Source organism: Pundamilia nyererei, unplaced genomic scaffold, assembly GCF_000239375.1.
Source record: "Pundamilia nyererei isolate P.nyererei 1_Seehausen unplaced genomic scaffold, PunNye1.0 scaffold00190, whole genome shotgun sequence".
Lineage (NCBI taxonomy): Eukaryota > Metazoa > Chordata > Actinopteri > Cichliformes > Cichlidae > Pundamilia > Pundamilia nyererei.
In genome coordinates, this window is record NW_005187591.1 from 248,731 (window position 1) to 274,243 (window position 25,513).

Consider the following 25,513-nt stretch of genomic DNA (forward strand, 5'->3'; position numbering starts at 1 on the left):
TTAAGAAAATGCTTGCCACTTTATTCCCCCAGTGGACAAAAAGGGTCCAATAATTCAGGGAACAAACACTAAATAAAATACAAAACGGGTCCTCTATAAATGGAAAATATGAAAATACACTTGCCCTTGTGGCTATCAAAAACATGAAATACCGGTATATACAGTGGAAATGGTCCTAACTACAGACAAGGAACACACAACACAAAGCTCTTAACTGGATTTTTCAGTCACACTCAAGCATTCAATGACATGCACGCAACAATCAGTAATCAGAAAGACATTCTCCCTTCATCCTGAACACTCTTCTCTTGGTTAGAGTAACAGAAAAGCTAAAAAAAACTTCACCTGTCTCAGTCTAACTTGAATCAAACTGTAAAGACAATAATAAAGGTGGTAATCCACGCTGATCAGAGACCAGCTTTGCATTTCTGTGTCTGAGAGACGTTTTTTATCAGCGGTGGAGCGCACGTTTTGTCCGCAACACCTGACAAGCGCTATAATGTGACGACCTTCAGCTGTCCTTGTCTAGCGTCGTGGTGGCCAGGGTCACTGTAGTGATCGGCTGCCCGATGCCGTGCATCTGCATGCGAGCCAGTTTCTTCTGCTCACACTCGGTCACCAGGCTGTTGAGCTCAGCAGCGCTGTAGCCAATCAGAGTCCTCAGGTCACACACAAACTTGTAGACAAAGCGCTTTCCCTGCACCTTGCAGATCATGTCCCCGTCGTAGTAGTATCTGAATGAAAATGCAAAACTCAGAATCACACCAAAGTATATCAACTGATGAGAGACAACAGATATGCAGATGGCTTTCAACAAATGAATAATGGACAATACATCAGTGTATCCGTTCTTTTATATTACAGCAGCTTTACATTTTAAAATATCAGAATAATCAGGTTTGTTCTAAGTTCTCTTAGTAGCAGAAAGAACCTCTCTTCTTCCTCTTCATATCCTCCTATCTTGGATCGTCACTCCTGCCTACAGGCCATCACTACTAGTGTGACAGTCAATCAGCTAAATATCAATGGCAATAAAACGTATCCTGACTTCACAAAATAAACCATTTTGTTGTCTCTAAAGACGGTTGTCAGGTCCACACTTCCCAAAGCGTCAAAAGTCTTAAAGTCATCTTGAACAATACTCTTTATCGTCCACATCACATTCGGCCTACTACCACCCACTTAAGATTTCTAGACTTCTTTCTCAACACAGCACTCAAGTCCTGGTTGCCTCCCATTTGGATTCCTGCAATACCACTCTCTCTGGTCTCCCAGAAAATCTCCTTAATCAGCTCCAGACGGTACAGAACTCTGACCATATTACAGCCATTCTCATCCAGCTTCATTGGCTCCCTATTCCTCAGCATATCCAATGCAAGATTTTCCTTCTCGGTGACTTGGCAGCCCCATATCTTTCAGACCACCTTCATCCTTACACCCCTTCCCTTTGCTCAGCTTGAGCTGCTCTCCTGCTGAGCGATGAGTGCCAGAGCCTTTAGGTGTGATGCACTTTGTCTTTGGAATTTACTTCCACTTCACTTTTATCGCCTAAATTCTTTGACACAGTTCAAATCGCACCTCAAAACCCTGCTATAACTAAGCTACGACCATTTCATTTATAAAGTGGGCATGTTGCACTACATGTATAAAGGCTCATTTACACCATGGTGCCCTGCTCTCAAAAACCTGACAGATGTCACGCTGTCTGTGAAGCTGGATTTAAGATAAGTGTTTAAAGTTTTGAGCGCCATCTTGTGTCAGTACAGAATGTGTCATCTCCAGGTTAATTGGTTAATTACTGCTAATAGACTTACAGTAGTTTATTTTAGCTAACTAATAAAATAAAATAAAAACAAAACCCCAATAACTCAGTCAGAAAAAAGGGCACTGAAACTGAAAATAAGGGGATCACTCTTCTGCTGTCCCTGGCTGCAACAATGACATTTTTGTTAAGAAATCAAGGCTCTACTGTCCACTTTCACTCTGTCTGTTAAGCAGTAAGTGGTTCTCCGTTGTTTGGCTAGCTAGCTAAGGTGTGTTTGAAGGGCGCCAAAAAATAAAATGTACTATTGTTTTTATTATTGTTATTACCACATAAGGGAAACAGTCAGCATCATCGGCCTACTACTGGAAATATTCTGTTTTAAGAAGACTGCTGTCTGCGTCTGCAGGAGGAAGCCTTGCTAACTTGCAGCTACACTCTAAATCGACTTTGTACTGGAAAGTTGGCAGCATGTTTAAAGTCAATCTCACTGCACCAGACATTTGTCTGCGGTGCCTGTGAGGTAATGGCTTATGTCTGGCTCCAAACTTTAGATAGAGTGCCACAAAAAGTTGCCATTAAACAAAAACACACAAACCTGAGGGCTCGACTGAGCTTCTCATAGTTCATGGTAGGCTTGTTCTTGCGTTGCCCCCATTTCTGTGCCACGAGCTCAGGCTGGTTGAGTTTGAACTCTCCCTCCTCGCCTACCCAGGAGATGCAGTCTCTTGCGTCCTTGTCGGTCAGCAGCTCGAGCAGAAACTGCCACAGCTGGATCTGACCATTGTTACCTGACAACAGAAAAACAACACAAAGTATTTGAAAAAGATTATTCAAATAAAATGTGTGTATCTGTAATAAAAAGACAATTTAACAGCCACAACTGATTAGAACATAACATTAGAAATGGTAATAGGAGTATTTTGTACCATTACTAAATCTGCCAATTCTAAATGTATTCAACTATTTAGTCTAAAATAGCGCATTAAAGAAGGTTTTGTCAGACAAAATGGCTAAAAACGTTGCATTTTCAGTTTGAATGCAAAGCAACATTACTGTCAGATTGTAAATTTAAAAACTAAAACCTAAAATTGGTGACAAAACTATCCCTGAACACTTTTGAAAACTTTCTGACTTTACAAAAAGTGAGTTGCCTAGAGAGCGGCTGTGCGCGTGTGTCCTACCTGTACGGTTCCCAGGTGAGCTGCGCTCCTCCCCTCCTGAAATGCGAGGTGCTCTGGGACCACGGTTCTGTTTCAACACCTTTATAGCAGTGGGTGTGCTCACTTGAGCTGGGATTATCTGCACAGCTGGAGGAACAGATGGGAAAACTCTTCATTAACATGTGTTTTGGATCTGAATCTATTTAATAAATAACTTCCTGTTAAATATATGGATTTTGTCCAGAGTTTAACGAGCAGAACTATGTGGAGGGCATGGTCATGTATAATCAGACAAGATAACCCAAACAACCGAGGGAATTTACAAAGTTTAAACATAGCACAATAAAGTTGATTATCTTTATCTGGACGTTGGTGATGAAATGTCTCTCACTGAAAACACAATGTTCCCTCTAATTTTTCACGTGTCTGAGCGAACACACAAACTCCCTGAGCGGTCCCTTGGACCACTGTGAGCAACAGCAGACTTGTACACTGTGGTCACGCCAGCATCGAATCCATCCAAGTTACATGGTTTATTAAAATAATCAAATTACAGCATTTACATTTATGTTAGACTGGTTTTAATTAACTGCTTTAGCCCACTTACAATGAAAATTAATAAATAAATCTTGTCCATGACCTGTTTAGCATGTTAACACTATTGGAAGTAAAAATAACTTGAACTCCAATTTTGAAAACAAAATTTTCTTTCTTCTTCTTTTTTTTTAATAAAGCTGACTTGTATTATGAGTATGAGTCAGTGGTCTGGGACAGAGTCCTGTAACTCTGTCTGCAAAATATAGTATATAATGACCAATGTTGGGCAATTAATTATATAGTTCTTCAAAAAAGAGTTATGCAAACAAAGTTTTTTGCAGCTGTTTACCTAAAAATGCGGCCAAGGCGTTTTTTTTTTTTTTAATAAACATTGCAAACTATTTACAGAACAATCAGCTGTTCTGCATCAAATTTGATGCCACACAAATTATTTGTGCCGCTCCAAAAAATAATTTCTGTCCACAAAAAGGAGAACAACAGCCTGATACCTGCAGGCCTAACAACAGGAGATGTATCACTCCTGTAACACCTGTAACATTCAGCAGTCGCCTCATTGTTCTGACACACACAACAATCTATTGACTACACTACACACTAACTACACAAGATTTGAGCTAAACGTTTGCAAGCTAAAACATCTGTCATAGCGTGTCGACGTTGATTAGCTGCGCATATACGCATGTGAATCGCATTATTGGCTGGACTATGGGATAAGGTGGCATCGTTCTAATTCCATACGGGAGCACACAGTCACTTACTGACTAACACTGCAAAAGAGAATTGTCAGAGTATTAATTTTAATTTCAATTCAGGTTAGATTTTTTTTTTTGTGCGCAACGCAGATTCTCTGTGCGCAGAGACCGTGCCAGCAGTGCGCAATTGCGCACACGCGCAGCTTAGAGGGAACATTTGTTCATCACTCATCCATTTGAGTTCTTCAGTGTAAGGTAAACAGTTATTTTAATTGTCTTTTGGATGATTTTTCACGCTAACACTTACGCTGATCAATCGTGACAGTGGCGTCTCCTCCAGACTGGTCCTGGCTGGCCAACACGTCTAAAATTAGCACAAAATATTAGTTCCATTTTGGCATGAAAACACATTTTATTCCATCAGCTGAGACAAACATTTGAGTCAGACCTACATTTGCGAAGGAGTTCCAGGTGACTCCAGAGTATCTCTCCATTGGGCACTTTCTGAAGGAACTCCTCCTGAGTGAAAGTGCAGAGGTCTCGCCCTGGGATGTGAATGCTTCCTATTTCCATCTCATCAATGTTAAACTCTTTCATTACCCACACAGCCCAGTGGATCACCTGATCAGCAGACCAGAGCATAGGGTCTGAGGAGAGAAACCTCACACATTACCAACCGTGTTTGTGTCTTTGTTTGTTAGCACAATAATGATTGTTTTCCACTACAATAAGGTAGTTCATTCAAGTATTCCTCACCGTACGGTATGCCCAGGCGGACTTGCTCTTTCCGGTAGCCTTCGAGAGCTGCGGCCCAACGTGTAACCTGCTCTGAGGTTTCATCAGACAGGGAAGACCGCTCTACAGCAATAAGCTGTCCCTCCTCCACCAGAGCACCCTCTTCCCCTGCTGCATCTGGATCAATCACTACTTCAACTGTTTCTACTGGCTTTACAATCTCCAAGATGTTCAACCTCTCCTCTCCTAGAAACAAAAGTAAAAACAATGCATTTTAAAATGTACTCTCTCTTTACTAACTTGAGTACTTGATATGAAATGTGTCACACTTTTGGTACCTGGTTTGGTTATTATCTGCAGGCTGAGCTGCACTGTGCCATCGGTCTTTACTCCCTGATCAAAGAGACTGTGATCAGGGTGGAGCTAAGAGGAAAAGAACAGATAAAGCGAGACAGCAGTGAGAAACAGTTCAACCCAGGACCAAACAAAAATCATTTAATTATGAACAGATCATGAAAGGTGTCATTATCTAATTCTTACCTGAATGTCCTGCAAACAAATTTCATAAGCATCCAATGAGATTTGGATACGAGGCTCCAAAAGCTTCTTCAGATTACCAATTGGTTCGTTTATGTCGATATCTTGCTGAATCAAATCTGACGCAGTGATGGTCTGCTCCTCAACACTACAAATCAAATAACATGAGACAGAAATGTAAAAACACAGCTGCTGCATGAACAAATTAATTGTTTTATTTATGCAATCATCTCTCTCACCCTTCTTCCAGGCATGCCTGTTTCTCCCGTTCATCTATCTCGATCTCTATCATCTCTTCTGGCTCACTTTTAGACATTCTGCTGGGAGATAACGTTTTACCAACACGAATATAAAGTGACACATTAAACAAAAATTACTGTCAACCAGATAATCAGCATAAAAGAAAAGAACCAATAAACTCTTAATTAGGTAGCTGGCCACACTACCTAATTAATCACTTAAAAAAATGCTAAAATTAAACTAAAACTATAATTAGCTTCTATCCTCCTCCTCACTGTTAAATTAAACAGCTAATTTCAATTAGAAAACCCAAAAATCTATCCAGCACATCAAATTGATGTTTGTAGTGATTATTAATGGCATTCCATCCATCCATCTCCTCTTGCTTATCCAATTTACGTTCACAGCTGGGCGGGAGTCCAACCCAGGTGATGGTGCTAACCAACACAACACCATGCTGCACTGACTTATCAATGCATGTGCTTTTGTTTTGGTTTTTTTGGAATAACTTTATAACATGAGATGCACCATTATTTTTTTTCAGATCCAAACTAGGCCTCTGGGGGTCACTACACATGTAAGAAGGACTGGTCCACATATATTTATATGGGGAAAGAGTCTTTGTTACCTTAGTTACTTTTAGACAATCCATAAACAAAAATATATTTTAATCAGAATTTAATTAACCCATTTGTAAAGACTAATATTAATTAAATTTATTTTTAAATCACAAAAATTATATTAAACAGCCAAAGTTGGTGCAAGCAAATTTTGGCTTTGTAAAACAAAATTATAACAAATACAGTATGAAATCATTAAACAAAATTTATCTTTTTAATCAACTAATAAATAAATCAAGTAATATTTTTTACCTAAAATTGTAAAAAAAAAAAAAAGTTGATTTTTGATAGAACTAATAATCATTTAAAATACTAATTTAAAGTTAAAAAGAACTAGATAAAAGTGGATATTTAATTGATCTTTTACTAAATTTCTAAACTTACTTTCTTAAAAACATTTAAGTAAAAATAAAGTGAAAATAAACATAAAAGTGGTTGTTTTGATATAGCTTGTAATCTTCTAATAAATTCCTAAAATAAAACATACTTGAAAAACGATATTTAATAGATCTTTTAAACTAATAAATTATTAAACGAATAATTACGTTCTTTAAAAAAGTTTAAAAATAAATATGAAACTAGGTATTAACAGGGCAATATCACTACAATAACACCTTTCTGTTGTAATTTCTTTAATCGAAGTAATACAAACAACTAATACATACTACAGTGTAAATAACAATGACGACTTCACTGTCGTGTAACTTAAAGAGCATACTGTTCCTGTTAAATAAAACAGGGCACTTTGATGGGGGTTTTCTACCATAAAGGCCTCTCAGCCTCGACTCCTCATTGGCCGTCTACAACAGTTCAGTGACTGCTAACGTTAGCCAACTCGAGGGCGAGGCTGTGGCTTATAAAGGCCAACTAGTAGGCCAGTAGTTACAGAAAATAGTAACCACGTATAACTACACGTCCAAAAAACGTGTTGGAAAAATTCACCAAACTCAAATTTATGCGTTAGGCTACACGTGTACAGTGAAGCAGGCCTACAAAAAACAAGTTAGCTTCAATATAGCAACGCGGGGCGAGGCAGCTGCATTACACAACCATCGATCCCGGCGTGCTAAACAACCGTGAAAATATCCTATAAACTCCGAGTGCTTCGTAACTTCAGCAAATCTTTGTTAAAGCACACTTTAACTCTGCACGTAGAAAACTTTTAAAACGGAAATAGAATAAACGGAAACAAAACAGCATAGGGCAAATGGAAAGGAGCCGGAAATCCTGGCTAAGGTTTTACAGCGTTGCAAGACTTCCGAGAGCAGCGATGATCGACCCAACGACAAGTTTTAGAGGAAAGCGACCGAGATACACTGAAACAACGCTCATTTAGACGTGTAAATGGATAATAAGGAGAGGAAAGAACTAAAAAAATCTGTTTCACCGCGTATGGAATTATACCCACCCTGAGTTTGTGGTTGGACGGTAATCAGCACCGCGACAGTACGCAGCTTCTCCACTGTGCTGTTAGCAAAACAGCTAACTAGCGACTGCTATAACAACCAACGTTATTTCTATTTTCAAGCCGAAGAGGAAGCAAAAGTCCGAGGGAGCCAGCGTTAGCCTAGCCTTTGTGGAAGTTGGCTAATACTGTGGGTTTCTGCCTCGTAGGTGGGCGGCCTCTTCCCAGCAGGCTGACTAGGAATCAACAACACGCTAGCTAGGTTAGCTTTGCTGCTTGAGCTACATAAAATAGCGGGAACACCCCAGATACAACAAACGTGACGACGGTGTGGTACATTTTCCTCACAACAAGCATATCTGTCTCTGAAATAATCATACCTCTTAAAATTTAGACCTTCAGAGATGTTGATGTTCTATTGTGGAAGATAATCGGCAAAAAAATGCACACAGTCGAGAGATATCATGCAAGTTTTTAGCCAACTACACTCAATCTGAGGAGGGGCGGAGACTAACCGGAGAGACTGTAGTTACCTTAAAGTCTGTGTAGTGGAAAAACCGTCAGCTAAATGTTTCAATAGTAGCTGGACGTGCCTTTCTCAGCTCCAACTTTGTGGCAATTTAGGAACAAATGTCTAGTCCAGATGTATCCTGACTAGATAACATTAACGGCTAAATAAAATGCCTTTTAATAGGACCAACTGTAAATATAAAGGTAGTCTCTTGAAAATGTTACCATAAATTTAATCAGTTTTACTGCAACCATGCCCTCCCGTAACTGATTTTTAGTTTTTCTCCTTAATGTATGCTACAGACTGTTTTCAGTACTGAAAAGCGTGTGAAAAGCAAAAGTTTTGTACTGAGCTATTTCAAATATTTGCAACAGTTGCTCTGGGCAAAGAAATGAGCTGTGTGCATCCCCACATGATCCCCTATCTCAACTTCTTTTTCCTTTTAGGAGTAGGCTGAATTTTCCGCCTTTGACACACACCACCTCTGTAAAAAGCAGATTTCTACTAAGATTATTATGTTATTCTCGCATTTTTTTGGTGTTCTCTTTTCTAACATGTTGGGGTTTTTTGCTTTAAACTTCATTTTAAGTTGCTATTATATTTTTATTTCTGGTTATTCCTACTTTTTATTTTGTACAAAACACTGTGACTGTCTGTCTGTGAAAAGTGCTACATTATAAGTAAATATATAAACTTTTCAGGGTCTAGTTTCAGTTTTTTGTCCATGCCTATATTGATGTGCATTATTATCACTGATGGGATTATAACTAATAGGAAAGTTTTATAGAAAAGCACTATACAAATACAGGCCATTTACTATTTACTTTGATTGGTATAGACCCTACATGTGTTTTTGCTGTTCTTTTTTTTTTCGTAAAGGAGCCGCAAACATAATGCAATGGACCAGCCAATCTATCCACTAAACATGTGGTTATGTTTCCTTTTGATTCCCTGTAATGTTTTGACATGTAAAATATAGAGATTACTAAATAAATATCTTCTGATGAAGTCCATAGCATTCATGTTTCCTTATTTTATTTGTAAAACATTGCAAGTCGGTTTTGTGTATCACTTTCATGTATTTCAAGGAGTTAGATGTTGCAGTAATTTATCATTTTATCAAACAAAATTTATCATTTTGTTTTTTTAATGATGTAATATGAAAATGTAATCAAGAAAGCTAAATCGGTAAATTATTAAACCATTTCTAAGGAAATCAAATACACACACTTACATGTGAACTATTGTTAAATCCTTCATTTAAACAGGTTGATGCACTGAGATTGAGATCTCCTTTTCAAAAACATTTGTGTACAGAAAGAAAAAGAATACAGGGATTCAGATGCAGATCCAATGAAATCAGAGACTTGTTGCTTGTTCCATTTAAATCTAATTTTTGATTTAATAGTAATCAAAGAGCAGAGGTAATCAGGCAATCTTTGCAGTATAACTTTGGAAATAAACATCACACAATGCTACCATCACATCTTTTCATATTATAGCAAGGTTGAATAAGAAAAGATTCTGCTTTGATAAATTACAACTGTGAGACTGAATCAAGAAACTTGAAGATGGATGCAGAAGCATGTATATTAGCAATATTACCATAATAACACAGAGACAAAATTGTGACTTGTAAAGCTATGTGATGACTAATGATTGAAAAACAGAATTTGTTTCAAAATATGAATCCAATCTTTCCTTTTGATTTTCTTCACAGGTGTTCCACATAGGTCTTAAAAATGAGACTAGCATCCAGGCAGAGTCTTAAACATCCATAAGAATCAGTAGTTTCATTTTGTTTCAATATGGACTGGCTGGATACTTTTAAATAAGCATGTGTATAATATAGACCTTATTTTATCAAAATTTAAAACAAGTTTAAGTTGATTAGTGAATTCTGAAATATGTCAACTCTAGATTTGCTAGATTAAGGGTCGAATTAGCTGGATATAAAATAAATAATCAGATGTAAAATCTGTAAGAGTATGGGGCTTTTGTACAAATATAAATGATTTTTCTCTGTTGAGGAATATTTTGGGAGTTTCTAATCTTAAAAAAGGGGGCAAGAAACAAAAGAAACTTTAACTCTTGAGCCACACATAAATAAATAAATTTTAACCGTTCATTGTACAGGGCCAGGGGATAATTTAACTTAATGATGCCACCATTATGCAGTTGAGCACGTTTTACATTTTAAATTTAAAGGACAGTTCCCTATGCTGGTAAAAAAAAAAATAATTTTACAAAGATACTATGAATGGGTGCCTTATAAACTGTTAATTTTTATTATTATTAGCGCAGACAGAGGTTAGGCTTTTACTTTGGAGGCCCTTTACCGGAAATACAATTGTTGACGCTACAAGCGAGCCAAGATGGCGGAGTACCTAGCATCCATTTTTGGGACAGAAAAAGATAAGTAAGTATTTAATGTTAACTTGGTAATTTCAGTATTAATTTTCATCTGTTTATCCTATGGCTACTTTTTGCTGACAGGATTTGGTCTTGTGGTATTTACAGCATGCAGCTGGCTAGGCTTCTGTGGCTTTATCTGCTAGCGCGATATGCTAGCTTTCGCAAGTGAAAAACCGCGCCGCTCGTGCTAAAAGCTAGCTAGCAACATCTGGGTGATGAACAGTGCTGAGCTGGCCAGAAAGCAATCACAGCGGGTAACTTTAAATGAAAATATAGTAAATTCATATTCAAAGTTGAGCGTAAGTGGTGCACAAACTAGACCCTTTATTGGCGTTAACAAATATCATACTTTGTAAAACTCACACGTGTTTGAAACAATGGAAACCTCCAACGTACTACAAGTGCTCCTTAATCGCATTTAGGTAAATGAACTTCGTCTTTGTAATTTGTCTAGACCGCTATTTTATTCATTGCACTTTTTTTTCTATTGTCCTCTTTCCGGGTTGTAACAGTTAATTTGCTGAACCGCCAACAAAAAAGCGTTTTTATGCCCAATGAAGCAACGTAGCCTCGTAGAAATGTAAAGCAGACATTGAAATGAAAACGTGTAAAACTTCATGGGTTGTTATTAAAAATTTTTTAAATAATAATACTGAGTGAAAACGGTTCAATACTGAGTAAAATGATCATGTAAAGTGAAAGTGGAATGTGTAACCAGCAGTAGTTTGGGTGTATTAGAGCAGAGCGATTATGAAGAAATTGAGCTGATTTTTTTTGTACAATAGAATTTTGAAATTTACCATTTAAGTAAATGGTACAACTCGAAGGTGACGGAAACGTACTTTTTTCAGTATTATAAACAATTCTGAAATATTGGGCCATACAGTCATCCGAAACAACAGTTGAAGAAGAGTGTGCATGCAGGAGTGTCAGGGGTGAGACCTGCTATGATGCATGGTTTGGAGATAATGGCACTGACAAAAAAACAGTTGAATATGCTAGATTGACATTGAGAATGACCTTGATGGACAGGATTAGAAATGAGTATATATGTAAAATAGGATGGCTCAAGTTAAGTGATTTGGAGACAACGATAGAGAAGCAAGGTTCAGATGGTTTGGACGTGGTGAAAATACTGGACAAAGGATGTTGAATATGGAGCTGCTAGGAAGGAGGGAAACAAGGAAAACAACAGATAATTGATGAATGTAGTGAAGGAGGAAAGGCAGATTGAGGTAGAAGCAGCTGGAAGAAGATACAATGAAATAAGAAATAATGTCAGTAGTCATGTAAACTACCAGGAGTTCACAGGGTTTTCCATACTTGTTCTTTTTAATGTTATTTGTTATGTGTTGTATGTTTTCTAGTCCTATCTAGATCTTTTAGGGTATCAGTTTGTTTGTTTTTTTTGTATTCAGAAATATTAATAAACATTGTTTTTATGTTTACCTCACCTGAGAGTACAGCCTCCCATTTTTCAGTGCTCTTAATATATTTTGTTTTACAGGGTGAACTGCTCTTTTTATTTTAAAATTGGTGCCTGCCGACATGGTGACCGCTGCTCTAGATTACACAATAAGCCGACATTTAGCCAGGTAAGTTGCCGAGTCTCGAGTTTTATTTCTAGTATTCAAATTGATAAAAGAGCAGCACAGACCTCACAGAAATGGCAGATAAGAGTTAATAAACTGCGCACAAAATAAAAGTGTACTTTACAATCACAATTTTTGATTTTGGGATTGGCTTGACCTGCTAAATATTGTAATTTGATACCCAATGTGTATAAGTGCTCATCATCATCAACGTTTGTGCTTCAGACGATTGCCCTCCTGAACATTTACCGGAACCCCCAGAACAGCGCCCAGTCTGTGGACGGCCTGACCTGTAAGTAAAAAAAAAAAAAAGGCCATTATTATTATATATTAAAATATTACTATTATTAAAAATGTGGTCTGTGAGTGTCTGAAAAGTTATTTATTTTTTATTGACCTTTACCCATGTTGTGTCTGTTTGCCACCCGTGCTGCTGCGAGTAGACAGCAGTTGAGGTTTAAAGTGACACAATGAAGCGAAGCTTATCAAGCCCTTTCTAATGGTTTTATTTACATAGTTAATTAAAATCAATGTGTTAGCTGTACTTACAGAAACACGCCAACTGAAAAGTGTCTTCTATCTGGAATATAGCAACAATTACACTGTGTATAGATTATTCATGTCTACATCATCATCATCTTAAGCACGTATTCACTGGATTTATTTATTCTGTTATTTATAACAAACTGTTGGTTAGCTGTTTTTTAATCTTATTTGACATTTGTTACATTTAAAGGTTAGCTTGGTTTAACCTGTTGTTTGGATCACAGACAAATTAGACATTAGAGTCTGAGGTTTACTCTGAAAGAGCGTTCTGCGTACAGGGATTTTAAGACCGATATACTGATAATGACATTTGCTGATATTAAAATCTAAAATATTTAAATATATCTGTGGATATGTTTTATTTACTTTCAAGCATATAAAGTATAAATAGATTTCCCAAACAGATGCGAGCTTTCCCTGGCTCTGCTCAGATCAGTTCCTAATTTCTTGCTCCAAGCATATGTTGCCAGTGCCACTCATGACGCTGTTTAAGGGTGTTTCTCAAGTCTCTTCTTCCTTTTTTTTTTTAAATTTTCATTTATCAGATATTTTGAATGCTAACTCACACCTATTAATTTAAAGAAATGCATTTGCACGTTAATTACGTTTACCACCTGAAAACGAGCAGTTAATGTGAACTGACCATTGATGTCATTGCAAGCAATTATTTTATGCAACTTAGTGTTTGTTGCTGAAACTGTGAATTATCTTTAACCACTAGGTACCATCAGTGACACGGAGATGCAGGAGCACTATGATGAGTTTTTTGAGGTAATTCATTCCCTTGTGAAGTATTTCTCATGTTGTGCCTCTCTGCCTCAAACCATGACCGCACCGCTTTTCCACTGGTGCATTTGTTTCTAACCGTGTTTGAGGTAATTAATGAAGATCCATTCTCAAGAACTAAAAATAAAAGATGCAAAGTAGTTGGATTGGTGTGACATCATGCAAAATATAGTTTTTGTTGGGCAATTGGATGACAACTGATGTCATTCTGATGTCTGTATGGTGAACGTCAACCAGCAGTTAGTTTGCTTAGTCTAAGATAAATACTGGATATGGGGAACAGCTTGGGTTAAAACAGCTAAATGTTGTGTTCATTGATTTGGAAAAAGATCTATTTTGGTGCTCTTTCAAAGATTTTACATGCGTATCTTAACTAACTGATAGCTGCTGTTGCACATTCACTGAACAAACAGAAGAGTGGGTTCAGATATCTTCTTCAGCTTCCCACTGAGAAAGGAGTCGTGCATATTTTCCTTTAACGGGCTCTTAACTGATTTGTTGTAGTCAATGCTCACAATGCGCACACAGTGTTGGGAAGGTTACTTTTAAAATGTATTCCACTACAGATTACAGAATACATGCCCGAAAATGTATAAATGTATTTTGTAACGTATTACGTTACGTTACTCAATGAGAGTAATGTATTCTCAATACTTTGGATTACTTAATATATTATCATGTTTTTTACAACAACGTGAATGTACTATTAATGTGATTTATTACTATTACTGAAGGTCCGCGGCTCCGAACTGTAGTAAAGGGACCTCTGACTGATACGGCGGGTTCTGTGTCGGGCTCATAGCCGAAAACTAGCTTTACTTTGTCGTGTGAGTCAACTTTGCTAGCGAGAGACAGAGAGAGGGTTGAAAGGCTGCTCCAACGGAACTTATTGTTTCGGAGGAAAACAGGAACACGGTGTACAGTCGAGTCTTAATAGCTTACTTACAACTGGGCTCGTCAGGCTCTCTTCTTGGCTGCAGTGGTTATTATTATATTTACATGCTTCCAGCTCCCGTTTCTACTCGATGACAGCTTGTACTTTTCTACTTCCTTTTTCTCCCTCCTCACGCTCACAGACACATAACGTGTATGGCAGTCCATTCTCCTTGCAGCACGGACTACACTGCCCATGAGGCTACATTCTTTAGAGCTATGCTTGTAGCATTCTGTAGCTTAGCACAACAACAACAACAAAAAGGCGCTCTCTCACCCAGGAAACACACAGTCGCAGAGAGTCTGTAACCATGGCAACCATAACGCTGCCACCTGGAACCTAGCTGTCAAACAAAACCCAAACAGTCCTGACCCACGACAATATGAAACAGGAAAATACCGCCGTGTAATCCATTTATTTCAGCAAAGTAACTATATTCTAAATACCACCTTTTTAAATGGTAACTGTAACGGAATACAGTTACTCATATTTTGTATTTTAAATACGTAACGGCGGTACATGTATTCCGTTACTCCCAAACACTGCGCACATAACATCAGACTTGACTTCTCTATCATTTCCTCACAGGAGGTGTTCACAGAGATGGAAGAAAAGTATGGCGAAGTGGAGGAAATGAACGTATGTGACAACCTCGGTGACCACCTAGTTGGAAACGTGTATGTGAAGGTGAGTGTCAGGCTTCCACTTTCCCTGAAATGTAGTGAAATTTGGCTTTGATCCACTGACATAACTTTTCTCTTCGACTGCCATCTCTCTTTGTAGTTTCGTAAAGAGGAGGACGCTGAGAAGGCTGTGATAGACCTAAACAATCGGTGGTTTAATGGACAGCCCATCCATGCTGAGCTGTCTCCTGTCACAGACTTTAGAGAAGCCTGCTGTCGCCAGTATGAGATCGGGTGAGTTTTACATCAAAGGAAACAGCTTACAAGCTGTATTTAACCCCAAAAGGCCTTACAGAGGGTCCAGAACAGGAATATCCAACACAGTCAGGGTGGGCCAGCTTTCTGATACAGAGTCAGATTATAATAGTTTGGTAAATTCACAGCTAGTGAGCAGATGCCTGGTGTGTGTCGTCGTCGTCGCTCTGTTTAGCCAGCTGCTTCAGCCAAAACCAACACAGTATTTCCAGTTGTTTAATGTTGTGTACCACGTGTAATAAAGGACAGCTTCAGACTGTGTCCTAAACTGTTTTTTGTTTTTTCCAACATCAAGTTCATTTGCAAAACCAGCTATGTGTTTCCAGTAGTTCAGTATTTGTTTTATTGAACTAAAGTGAGGATGGTAGAAATATGATATTGTTTAGCAGTGGTGAAATTCTTGTTCAGTATAGGTTTGGCCAGTTTTGATTATTTTACCTTGTTTTATGTATTTATTTATTTATTGTTAAAAAAAAAAGTGCTGGAGAGAAACAGAAACTCAGATCTGTTCGGCAATTTCTGATCATTTAATCAGCACAAGTAAGACCTATTTGCCAATTAGCTGATTCATTTTAGAGGTTTAAAGTTTAAAGCAGTGTTTGGTATCCTATTCATGGTGCGCCTAATGAAAGTCACTGTCACAGTCCACTCATGAGTACTTCTTTTTTTTTTTGTAAGTTCAAGGTAAAGTTTCTAACTAGAAGCTTCTGTTTGTTCCTGGGAAAAGTAATTAAATTAATTTTTATTTATAAAACGCCAAATCACAACAATAGTTGCCTCAAGGCGCTTTATATTGTAAGTTAAAGTCCTTAAAATAATACAGAGAAAACTCAACAATCAGATGACTCCCTGTGAGCAAATGGTTTGGCGAGAGTGGGAAGGAAAAACTCCTTTTTAATGAGAAGACACCTCCAGCAAAACCAGGTTCTAGAAGATTCTATGGAAGAGCTAGAGATTAATAATAACTGATGATTAAATGGAGAGTGATGTATAAAGTCATAGTGATTGGAGAGAAAGAACGGGGAATGAAAAGGATACACTTAATGCATCATGGGAATCTCCCAGCAACCTACAGCTATTGCAGCATATCTAAGGGAGGATTCAGGGCCACCTGATCCAGCCCTAACTATATGCTTTAGCAAAAAAGAAAAGTGTTAACCCCAATCCTAAAAGTAGAGCAGGTGACTTGTCTCCCGAATCCAAACTGGGAGCTGGTTCCAGAGAAGGGGACCTGAAAGCCATTTTACTTTTAACTACTCCAGGAACCACAAGTAAACCAGCAGTCTGAGAGTGAAGTGCTTTATTTGGGTGATATGGTACTATGAGGTCTTTAAGATGAGATGGGGCCTGATTATTCAAGACCTTGTATATGAATTATTTTAAATTAGATTCTTGATTCAAGAGGGAACCAATGAAGAGAAGCCAGTATAGTAGAGAGATGGGTGAAATATGTCCTCTGGGTTCTCTGATTCTTGCTGCCCTGGTTTTCATATGCTTTGTGTGCTCTCTCCACAGGGAATGCACTCGTGGTGGTTTCTGTAACTTCATGCATCTGAAACCCATCTCACGTGAGCTGAGGAGAGAGCTCTACGGCCGTCGAAGGAAGAGGTACAAACTTTGCATGTCAGGCACGTCGTTAAACCTTCGGATGTTTCACATTTTGTCACGGTTCCTAATCCTCTACTTCCTCACACCTACAGCCGCATCAGGTCTCGGTCTCGGTCAAGAGACAGGCGGTCTCGCTCGAGGGACAGGGACAGAGACAGGGACAGGGGTCGAGGAGGCGGCCGTGACCATGAGAGACGTCGCTCCAGAGACAGAGAACGTTCGGGGCGATTCTGAACTTCGAGCAGTGACTACTTGCCCTCCCTGTGTTCATCCCTGTCTTTTTTTAAGTTTGTACCCTTGCAGATCTGTTTTGGGACTAACTGAAAGGTAGCTGTTTCGAAGATGTGAATCCACTGAGGAGTTTGGTTTTTCTTGATTTCTGAAAATGACTTTCACTTCATTAAATTTAAATTTGTACCAAACGATAATGATTACTGAGTCTCATTTCATATTTCATAGTAAGCATTCATTTCAAAATCAGATATAGCCACTGATGAGTCATTATTCCTCACATGTAGTGTGTTGTTGAACTTAGTCGTGAAGAAGTTCATGATCTAGGATAATTTCTTAGTTTAAAAATTAAAAAAACAGGATTTTCTTGCCCACTCATTTCTGCTGCCATAGTTACTTCCATTTCTATTACATGTGATTCAAGATTTTATATCTCATATAGGCTGTAGACAGAAATTGGATCATTTGTTTCATAGGCGGATAAAACAATATCCGGCTGTGTAAAATGTAAATAAAAACAATGCAATGATTTGCGAATCTCATGAGAACATTTATTTGTTTGTTTGTTTTTTATTCACAGTAGAACAGAACTGAATGTTTAAACTACAGCTGAGGATTAGGGCCACCGAGGGGAAAAACATGGGTATGTCCTTTTTCTTCTTTTCCAGAATTCTGAGAAAAAAGTCAGAATTCTGACTTTAATCTGGAAAAGGAGAAAAAAAGAAAAGATGTGCCCACGTTTTTGTTTTTTGTTGGCCCTAATCCTCTTCCGTGGGGAACTGAGACCAGAGGCCCATACTATGAAGCACTTTTGTCTTATCCAGCTAATTTCAGGATTAACTGCGTTTCCTGCACATTTAAGGTGGTTCACTTCTTAAAGGAGGAGTGTCTCCATGGAAACCTATCCTGTGACCATAACCTGCTCTGAAGCCGGTTGTAGTTTTAAGATTAGAGATCCGCTGGTATGAAATCACCCTACTGACCAATCAGCTCTCTGGAAAATAATTTAAAGTATTATCGCTCTATAAATACACGATGTCAAAATAGAGCATTTATTTGTGTTTGCTGACATCAAATTTGCCCAGATTCTGGATTTTGTTCCGCTTTAAACAACAAATGCATAAAGATTTAAAAATATATATATATTTATTATAATCCCTAAAAGCATAACGCGACTTTACGATGGAGTTGTAATTTCAACAATATTGAATTCTATTAACCTCTTTCCCCGTGCTTCTAACCTCTTATAATATAGTTTTATCTCTCTGAAGTCAGTCGCACCGCTTGTGATTGGTCAGATTCTGCTAACGCCACCCCTTTCATGTGAACGCGCAGGGAAACCCAGGGTTAAACTATCGAGTTGATCGTGTGGCCGCTCATTGATTTGATTTGTGCAGGTTACAGGTAAGTTGATTCAGATAATGTGAAGATATCACCGAATATGCCGAGCTAGCTTCGTTGTCCAGGACCCAGATGCTGGACTTTTGGGAGAGGACTGTTGTTCCATTGTTGTTTCATAGAGGATAAGTTGGTCGACAGTCCCGGGTCTTCTTTGTTGTATTTGTCATCATTATTTTTCATAATGCTCCAGATGTTTTCATTTGGTGAAAAGTCTGAACTTCAGCACGTGGACTCTTCTACTGTGAAGCCATGCTTGTTGTATAGATGCTGTATGAAGTTTAGCATTGTCTTGCTGAAATATGCAAGGCCTTCCCTGAAGAGGAGGGGGACATGTGCTCATCTGATCACAGAACAGTTTTCCACTTTGGCTCGGTCCATTTTGAACGATCTTTGGCTCAGTGAAAACAGCAGCATTTCTACATCACGTTCACGCACTTTCTTTACACGATGGAGCTTTTGTGGTTGGTACAGTGAACTGCATTCACAGAAAGTTATTTCCATGTCTGCTTTTAATGCATTTCAAAGACCCAAACATCACGGGCATCCACTACAGATTTTCATACAATCTTTATTTATTTATACAGAACTTTCTCCAGACGATGCCCGGTAGCAGCACTGTGAACAGCAATGATGCCAGAAACGTAGTATATATTCTTCACGCCACAATATATTTTAGGAGAGTGGCAGTTTTTGTGATTTTAAATCAAACAATCATTATGCGGTTGAAGCCCGGACCTTTAAATTCATTTAAATTAGGAATGCCCCATTTTCAGAGGCTTAAAATCTGTATCGATGTAAAATTACAGATTAAAAACACGTTAATTTGAAAATTAAGAAGTTATATACATGAAAGTTCTCAGAAATGGCTTCTTTGTAACAGTCAAAACCACATAAGCGTGAAACTGAAAGCCCACTGCTAAACCCTGCTGTGTGAGAGACTTCTTTGTATGCTTGGATAGTAACGGTAGAAAATATAGATACATTTTGAAGTAAAAACAGTTCTATAAAAAGCATCCTGCGATCGCTGAACATTCATTGTAAGAAGCGTCCACGCTGCATGCTATTGGACATAAATGCTCAGGGGCAAGACCAATCACTGTGCGCTGATTGGCGGATAGGGACCTGAAAATAAAGCGCAGAGAACTCAGGTGTCCATCTGACAGCTGCAAGGGTTCATGTCCGGCACACAGGTGAGTGCACTGCCCTTTTCGTGTTGCTCAATATGAATGGCTTTAAACACAGCAGAGATTCAGTACTCTGGTGCACAGCTGTGGAAAGACTGGTTTTGTTCTTATTTCCAGGCTTTCCTGAACTCACTTGTGCGTTATCAGGAAAAACAGAGCCCAAGTTTACCTGCTGAGATGTTACGACGTTATTACAACGTTGTTATTTTATGCTAGTCGTGAGCTATTGTTATGTCGGGAGAAAATATGAACATATTTAACTATATTTGACACTATTTTGACACTATTGACACTATTAAATTTAAAGGCCTTTTGTCTATTAATTGTCTAGCTTGTAATTCCCAAAAACTGAAGTTGTATAATGTGAAATGAGGAATGGCTATCACTTTTTAAATTATTAAATAAATCGATTTGTTGTTTACTGAAGCAAATGCCAATCAGGGAGAATGTGTATCATAATTTTTCCAATTCATATTCATGTTTTGATTTTGATTCTGGAGCAAAAATGTGCTTTTGCTTGTTAGCCAGATGTCTAAAGCACTGCACTGTGGACAGTGTTGGGAAAGTTACTTTTGAAATGTATTCCACTACAGATTACAGAATATGAGTGAAGTATGTATGTGTATATATGTATATATTGTACTATTCTTAGTTAGTGTATTGTCTGTCTTGTCTTAATGTTTGTTTAAAATGGAGCACTGTAACAAAAAATAATTTCCCCCAGGGATTAATAAAGTATTCTGATTCTGATTCTGATACATGCCCGAAAATGTATTTTGTATTCCGTTACGTTACTCAATGAGAGTAACGTATTCTGAATACTTTGGATTACTTAATATATTATCATGCTTTTTACATGAAAAAAGCATAGAAATAAATTGTACCAGACACATATTTTGTGCGGGTCAGTGCTGCTGCCTCACAGCAACACAGCTTAGGTTCAAGCCTGCTTGCTTGCTTGGGCCTGTCTGTGTGACGTGTATGTGGCCAGACTGTACCAGTGTGGGTTTTCTCCCACTGTCCAAAGACAAAGTTGGATAAGTGGAATGTGGAGACAGAGACAGAAGAAGCAACAAATTCTTAAAATTATAATTGGAGGATATCAACCCAACTGTTTAATGCTAGTTGTCTTTGAATTAATACATGGTTAGATAAAATAAAAAATACAGCTTGATGATAATATATGTCTCATCCCACTGCAGCCATGCCCTCTGTTTCTGGTGCTGCATCCTTGGAAGAAGTTCCTTCTCCTTGCACATCTGCAGCTAACCCAACAAATGCAGAAGTCACTTGTGCTACAGCAGCTGTGAACAGTTGTGACAGGTTATCTGCTGATGGTGAAGATAAGGATGAATCATTCACTGAGAGTCAGCTGGAGAACACAGACGAGACTCCTGATGAGACGAAGTGGATCCGTCCTGATTTGCCCAGCAGATGTACTTGGAAGCTGGCTGCGCCCATGTCAGAGTCGCCTCATAGCCACTCAGCATGGTAAGAGTCTGGAGAAATAAAGAGGTCGCTGTGTCTTTAAATAAAACTAGTGACTCTGTCTACTTCACTTTTTGCAGCAGAGTTGAGTCACCAGCAATATTTAATTCTGATTTGACAAACAGATGTCACACATACACTGATGTGTCACTTTATTAGGTACACTTGTTCAACTGCTGGTTAATGCAAATATGTAAACCGCCAATCACATGGCAGCAACTCAGTGCATGTAAACACGATCTAGATGACCTGCTTAAGATCAAACAAAGCATCAGAATGAGGGAAAATGGTGATGTTTTTCCACCACATTCAGACGGCAGGGTTAGAATTTGATGTAAACAACATGAAAACATGGCTCCATCTTGCCATGTATCACATGTATCAGTGGTTCTGGCACTTTGTGTTGGTGGATTAGTGTACAGGGTTTTTTTTTTTTTTACACTTTTCCCTCTTTAGTGTTTGTAAAGCTCAGATGATCTCAGCTCACAGGTCACCACATCTCAATCCAAAAGAAAATCTTTGTGAGGTGATTGAATTGTGTGATAGTATCATGTCGACATGGGTCAAAATCTCTGAGGAATGTTTCCCGGGTTGGTTTTCAAGCCAGTTTTGAAAACCAACCCAGTGCTTGCAAGGTGTACCTAACAAATTGCCCAGTGAGTGTATGATGTGATGATATTTCTGACAATTCCACTAATTTTGGCTAAACTCTCATCAGATACATGAAATCCTGTATGGTATCTCCTAGTGTGTGTTATCTCTTACATTACAGCACCAAGCCCTCTGACATCCTCTCCAGCATCCTTGAGAAAATTGGACACACACCTCTGGTTCGCTTGAACAAAATCCCCAAAGAGTTTGGGCTCAAGTGTGATATCTGTGAGTAAAAGATGTGACAAATTATGTAAAAGTAAGAAGATGATTTAAAAAAAACAACTTATTTTTGCTTACGGTTTTGCAAAATCTTTATTATTATTCTGCATTCAAGCAAATAAGTCTAATTGAAAGTTTGCTTGTAAAAGCAGAGGCTTGAATATTACACAACAGGGTAAGCTAATTAAATAAATAAGTAAAAAAGAAAGGAAAAGGAAACTTAGAGAAAGGTTCACATTTTTCATGCTTTAAGTTTTAGTACTATACAAAACAGATTTAAACAGAATTAACCTTTTAGAATATAAAACATGACATTAACCTTAATAAATAAACAACATGATCCTTAACCTGACTGCTATCCATGTACTTGTACTGCAAAGCTACAACTTTAATCCAAAAGATATGGGTTTATGGATATTTATGGATGTGAAATGTTAAGTTTTCTCTCTGAATAGTCCCCTTCGCTCACCCCAAAATGACATTGATATGTCCTTGCAAGAAAATGAGCAGGAGTGCAGTCTTCTTATTTTCAGGATAGAAGATGCTTTAAATGTCCTAACAGCAGCTTTATTGTTCTCCCTCCTAAGCAGCGAGAAAGCTGATAAGTTTACTGTGTTTAGTGGGGTGAAAAAAACCTCTGCTTGGATGAGACTGTAGTTGAGCAGCAGCAGATTACAGAGTGACATCTCACCTGGCGTACCATATTTGTGTAAAAGAATGTCTTTTAGGGGATATGTTGTTAAGTTGATGCATCCGAGTGGAAGAGGTGCCGTTGTTTAAGCTAGGGCTGTTGAACCCACTGTGTCCCTCTTGGCTTCCTGCTCAGCTGTTAAAAAGGGAGCGTTGAAGTATCATGTAGCTGGTGGCCTTATGTTTTTTCACTGTGCAACTGTTGTTTTCTTGTATGAGGGGGCAGCTCGCTCCCCTGGATGGAGAGGTGAGACTGAAAGACTCTTTGTTCTGCCATCCAACAGAGTAAAAAGAAAACCTTTGCAAATAAAATGCAGCTCTAAACTTGAGAAATAATAGAGTTTATATTTGTTCCGGTACCTTAACAACATGTTGTTGCTGATGCAGTAGCTGGCAGGCATGTCATTATCCCTGTGTTGCTATGAGTTTACAAAAGAGCAGATCCAGATCTCACACTCCACAAATTGAATTTCCTAATTCCTTCAAACACAGTCAGTCAGAATTACAGAAGGAGATCTGACATGAACTGTTCTCTGTGGAAATAAAAGACGTGGACTGGCATAGACACGCACTTTCAGCAGGACAAATAAAAGCAAAGTAAAAACTAGATTCTCGTGGGAACCAGAATCTAGTTACAGATGACAGAAGCATGCTTTTCATACTTGTTAACCTTTTAGCGGGTGATTGGGGAGTCATCTAAGCTTAGAGTTTTATATAGAGGTTTTATTTCAAAAGCTTTAAGATGTTTCCTCTCAAATTACCAACCATAGATGGGTCGTCAGTGACCTGGTAAAGGTTAATAGATTAACTATTATTCTTCTCTCTGCACTGGTTCAGTCCTAGTTATTTACAATGCATATTAAATTTGTCACGCATTATCTAATGAAAACCTTTTGGATTAACTTTGAACACTCCCTGATGCAATATATCTTTTTTTGTTTTTAATGGGTGACTGTGTTTAGTGGCCAAGTGTGAGTTCTTCAATGCAGGAGGCAGTGTGAAAGACAGGATCGCCCTGCGCATGGTGGAGGACGCCGAGAGAGCCGGGGTCCTTAAACCAGGAGACACCATCATCGAGCCCACCTCTGGAAACACGGGTACATCAGTTTGAGCGAATGAGCTGACGGCTGTATTATAACTATATAATGAAGGAAAAAGGTCATTTAAATAAATCTTGCTCTTTGTGCAGGTATTGGCCTCGCCCTCATAGCTGCAGTAAAAGGCTACCATTGCATCATTGTGATGCCTGAGAAGATGAGCATGGAGAAGGTAAGTAGCTCTGTTTCTTCTTCTTCTTCTTTTCAGTGGGAGGAATGTATTGAAGTTTCATCCTCTCCTGTGTCCTAGGTGCATGTCCTGAGAGCTCTCGGGGCAGAAATTGTCCGCACACCCACAGCTGCAGCTTTTGATTCACCAGAGTCTCATATACGTACGGCCTGGCGTCTGAAGAACGAGATCCCCAACTCGCACATCCTTGACCAGTATCGCAATGCAAGCAACCCCCTGGCTCACTACGACACCACGGCTGAGGAGATACTGGAGCAGTGTGATGGTTCGAGCTGATAGAAACTCTGATTTTTGATGCATCTTCTAGCTTGAAGTTGAATTTTTTCAAGAAATGACCCCCCACACCATTAAACCACCACCACCTTAAACCATTAACACAAGATGATCTTATCTTTTATGCCAAATTTTGACCTTACCCTTCGAATGTGGCAGCAGAAGTTTCCCATTCACTCCTGTCAGTGACACCCAGTGTGGTCTTCTGCTGCTGTAGCACAAGATTTGTCTTGTGCAAACAGAGATGATCTTTTGCAGACCTTAGTTGTAACAAGTGATGATTTGCCTACAATTTTACGGTGTGTATTTTATATTTCCTGGAACTTAGATCTATACGTCAAACTGACATGAATGAAGGAAGGCGTAAATAGTTTTTCCTGTAACTGCGAATCCTCATGGAACAGGTGTTTATTTGAATCCCAAAAATATATGTTTTTTGTAGTTTGGAAAAGAAAATGTGTTTCTGTTTTTAGGTAAATTGGACATGTTGGTGGCCGGAGCCGGCACGGGCGGCACACTCACTGGTGTTGCTCGAAAGTTAAAGGAAAGATGTCCAAATGTCAAGGCGAGATTCCCAACCCACTTATCTAGAATCTGAAATAAAAGTTTTGTTTTACTGAAATTTATATTAATCAGTGAAGCAATCTGTATATTGGCAGCTCCAACCCTGCACCGTTTGCAGCCTCTTACCTCAGTTCTCATCTCTGTTTTTTAGATAGTCGGTGTGGATCCTGAAGGCTCTGTTCTGGTTGGCTCAGAGGAGAAAAGTGAAAAGTTTCCATTTGAAGTGGAAGGTATTGGATATGACTTCATCCCCACAGTACTGGACAGATCTGTGAGTATTTTTGTTAACGTGCACATTTGTAAAGTGAGTATTTTTGCTAAACGCCCGTCTCTGTTGAATCTGCACAGATTGTGGATGTCTGGTACAAATCAACCGACACAGAAACGTTCCTTATGTCCCGCAAACTGATCAGAGAGGAGGGTCTTTTGTGCGGTAAGTTCATATCAGTGAGTTGTGGTATGTTATGAGCAACCTCAGTT

At 38.6% G+C, this 25,513-nt stretch overlaps 3 protein-coding genes across 5 annotated transcripts in view; 2 read left to right on the forward strand and 1 right to left on the reverse strand.

The window, feature by feature from the left end:
* Positions 1-8,809, reverse strand: gabpa (GA binding protein transcription factor subunit alpha). 3 transcript variants are annotated; one of them, XM_005747164.2, is made up of 10 exons: positions 8,093-8,809; positions 5,687-5,764; positions 5,451-5,595; positions 5,249-5,333; positions 4,932-5,156; positions 4,628-4,822; positions 4,483-4,539; positions 2,947-3,072; positions 2,361-2,553; positions 1-734 (listed from the first exon to the last, which is right to left on the reverse strand). In XM_005747164.2, the coding sequence occupies exons 2-10, from the start codon at positions 5,761-5,763 to the stop codon at positions 512-514; spliced, it is 1,326 nt and encodes a 441-aa protein (XP_005747221.1). In that variant the 5' UTR covers position 5,764; positions 8,093-8,809; the 3' UTR covers positions 1-511. The 3 variants fall into 3 exon arrangements, with proteins under 3 accessions (XP_005747221.1, XP_005747223.1, XP_005747222.1); XM_005747166.2 differs by having other exon boundaries at positions 5,687-5,767; XM_005747165.2 differs by having other exon boundaries at positions 7,716-8,809.
* A 1,726-nt stretch (positions 8,810-10,535) lies between these two features.
* u2af1 (U2 small nuclear RNA auxiliary factor 1) lies at positions 10,536-17,464 on the forward strand. The gene is made up of 8 exons (XM_005747167.1): positions 10,536-10,642; positions 12,146-12,233; positions 12,456-12,522; positions 13,498-13,547; positions 15,085-15,183; positions 15,280-15,413; positions 16,950-17,042; positions 17,135-17,464. The coding sequence occupies exons 1-8, from the start codon at positions 10,599-10,601 to the stop codon at positions 17,274-17,276; spliced, it is 717 nt and encodes a 238-aa protein (XP_005747224.1). The 5' UTR covers positions 10,536-10,598; the 3' UTR covers positions 17,277-17,464.
* A 3,598-nt stretch (positions 17,465-21,062) lies between these two features.
* The window catches only part of LOC102202920 (cystathionine beta-synthase-like), a 19,022-nt gene continuing 14,571 nt past the window's right edge, over positions 21,063-25,513 (forward strand). The window contains exons 1-8 of the mRNA XM_013914362.1: positions 21,063-21,349; positions 22,119-22,225; positions 23,872-24,006; positions 24,099-24,178; positions 24,257-24,461; positions 24,943-25,034; positions 25,185-25,304; positions 25,382-25,466. Of these exons, the coding sequence (XP_013769816.1) occupies positions 21,063-21,349; positions 22,119-22,225; positions 23,872-24,006; positions 24,099-24,178; positions 24,257-24,461; positions 24,943-25,034; positions 25,185-25,304; positions 25,382-25,466 (1,111 nt within the window). The remainder of the gene's footprint in view (positions 21,350-22,118; positions 22,226-23,871; positions 24,007-24,098; positions 24,179-24,256; positions 24,462-24,942; positions 25,035-25,184; positions 25,305-25,381; positions 25,467-25,513) is intronic.

Coding starts and splice junctions, on each gene's coding strand:
- u2af1 (XM_005747167.1), top strand. CDS start 10,599: ATGGCGGAGTACCTAGCATCCATTTTTGGGACAGAAAAAGATAA. Junction 13,548..15,084: donor ACTATGATGAGTTTTTTGAG/GTAATTCATTCC, acceptor ATTTCCTCACAG/GAGGTGTTCACAGAGATGGA. Junction 15,184..15,279: donor TTGGAAACGTGTATGTGAAG/GTGAGTGTCAGG, acceptor CTCTCTTTGTAG/TTTCGTAAAGAGGAGGACGC.
- gabpa (XM_005747164.2), bottom strand. CDS start 5,763: ATGTCTAAAAGTGAGCCAGAAGAGATGATAGAGATCGAGATAGATGAA. Junction 5,596..5,686: donor CAGGCATGCCTGGAAGAAGG/GTGAGAGAGATG, acceptor TTTGATTTGTAG/TGTTGAGGAGCAGACCATCA. Junction 5,157..5,248: donor GCAGATAATAACCAAACCAG/GTACCAAAAGTG, acceptor TTTTGTTTCTAG/GAGAGGAGAGGTTGAACATC.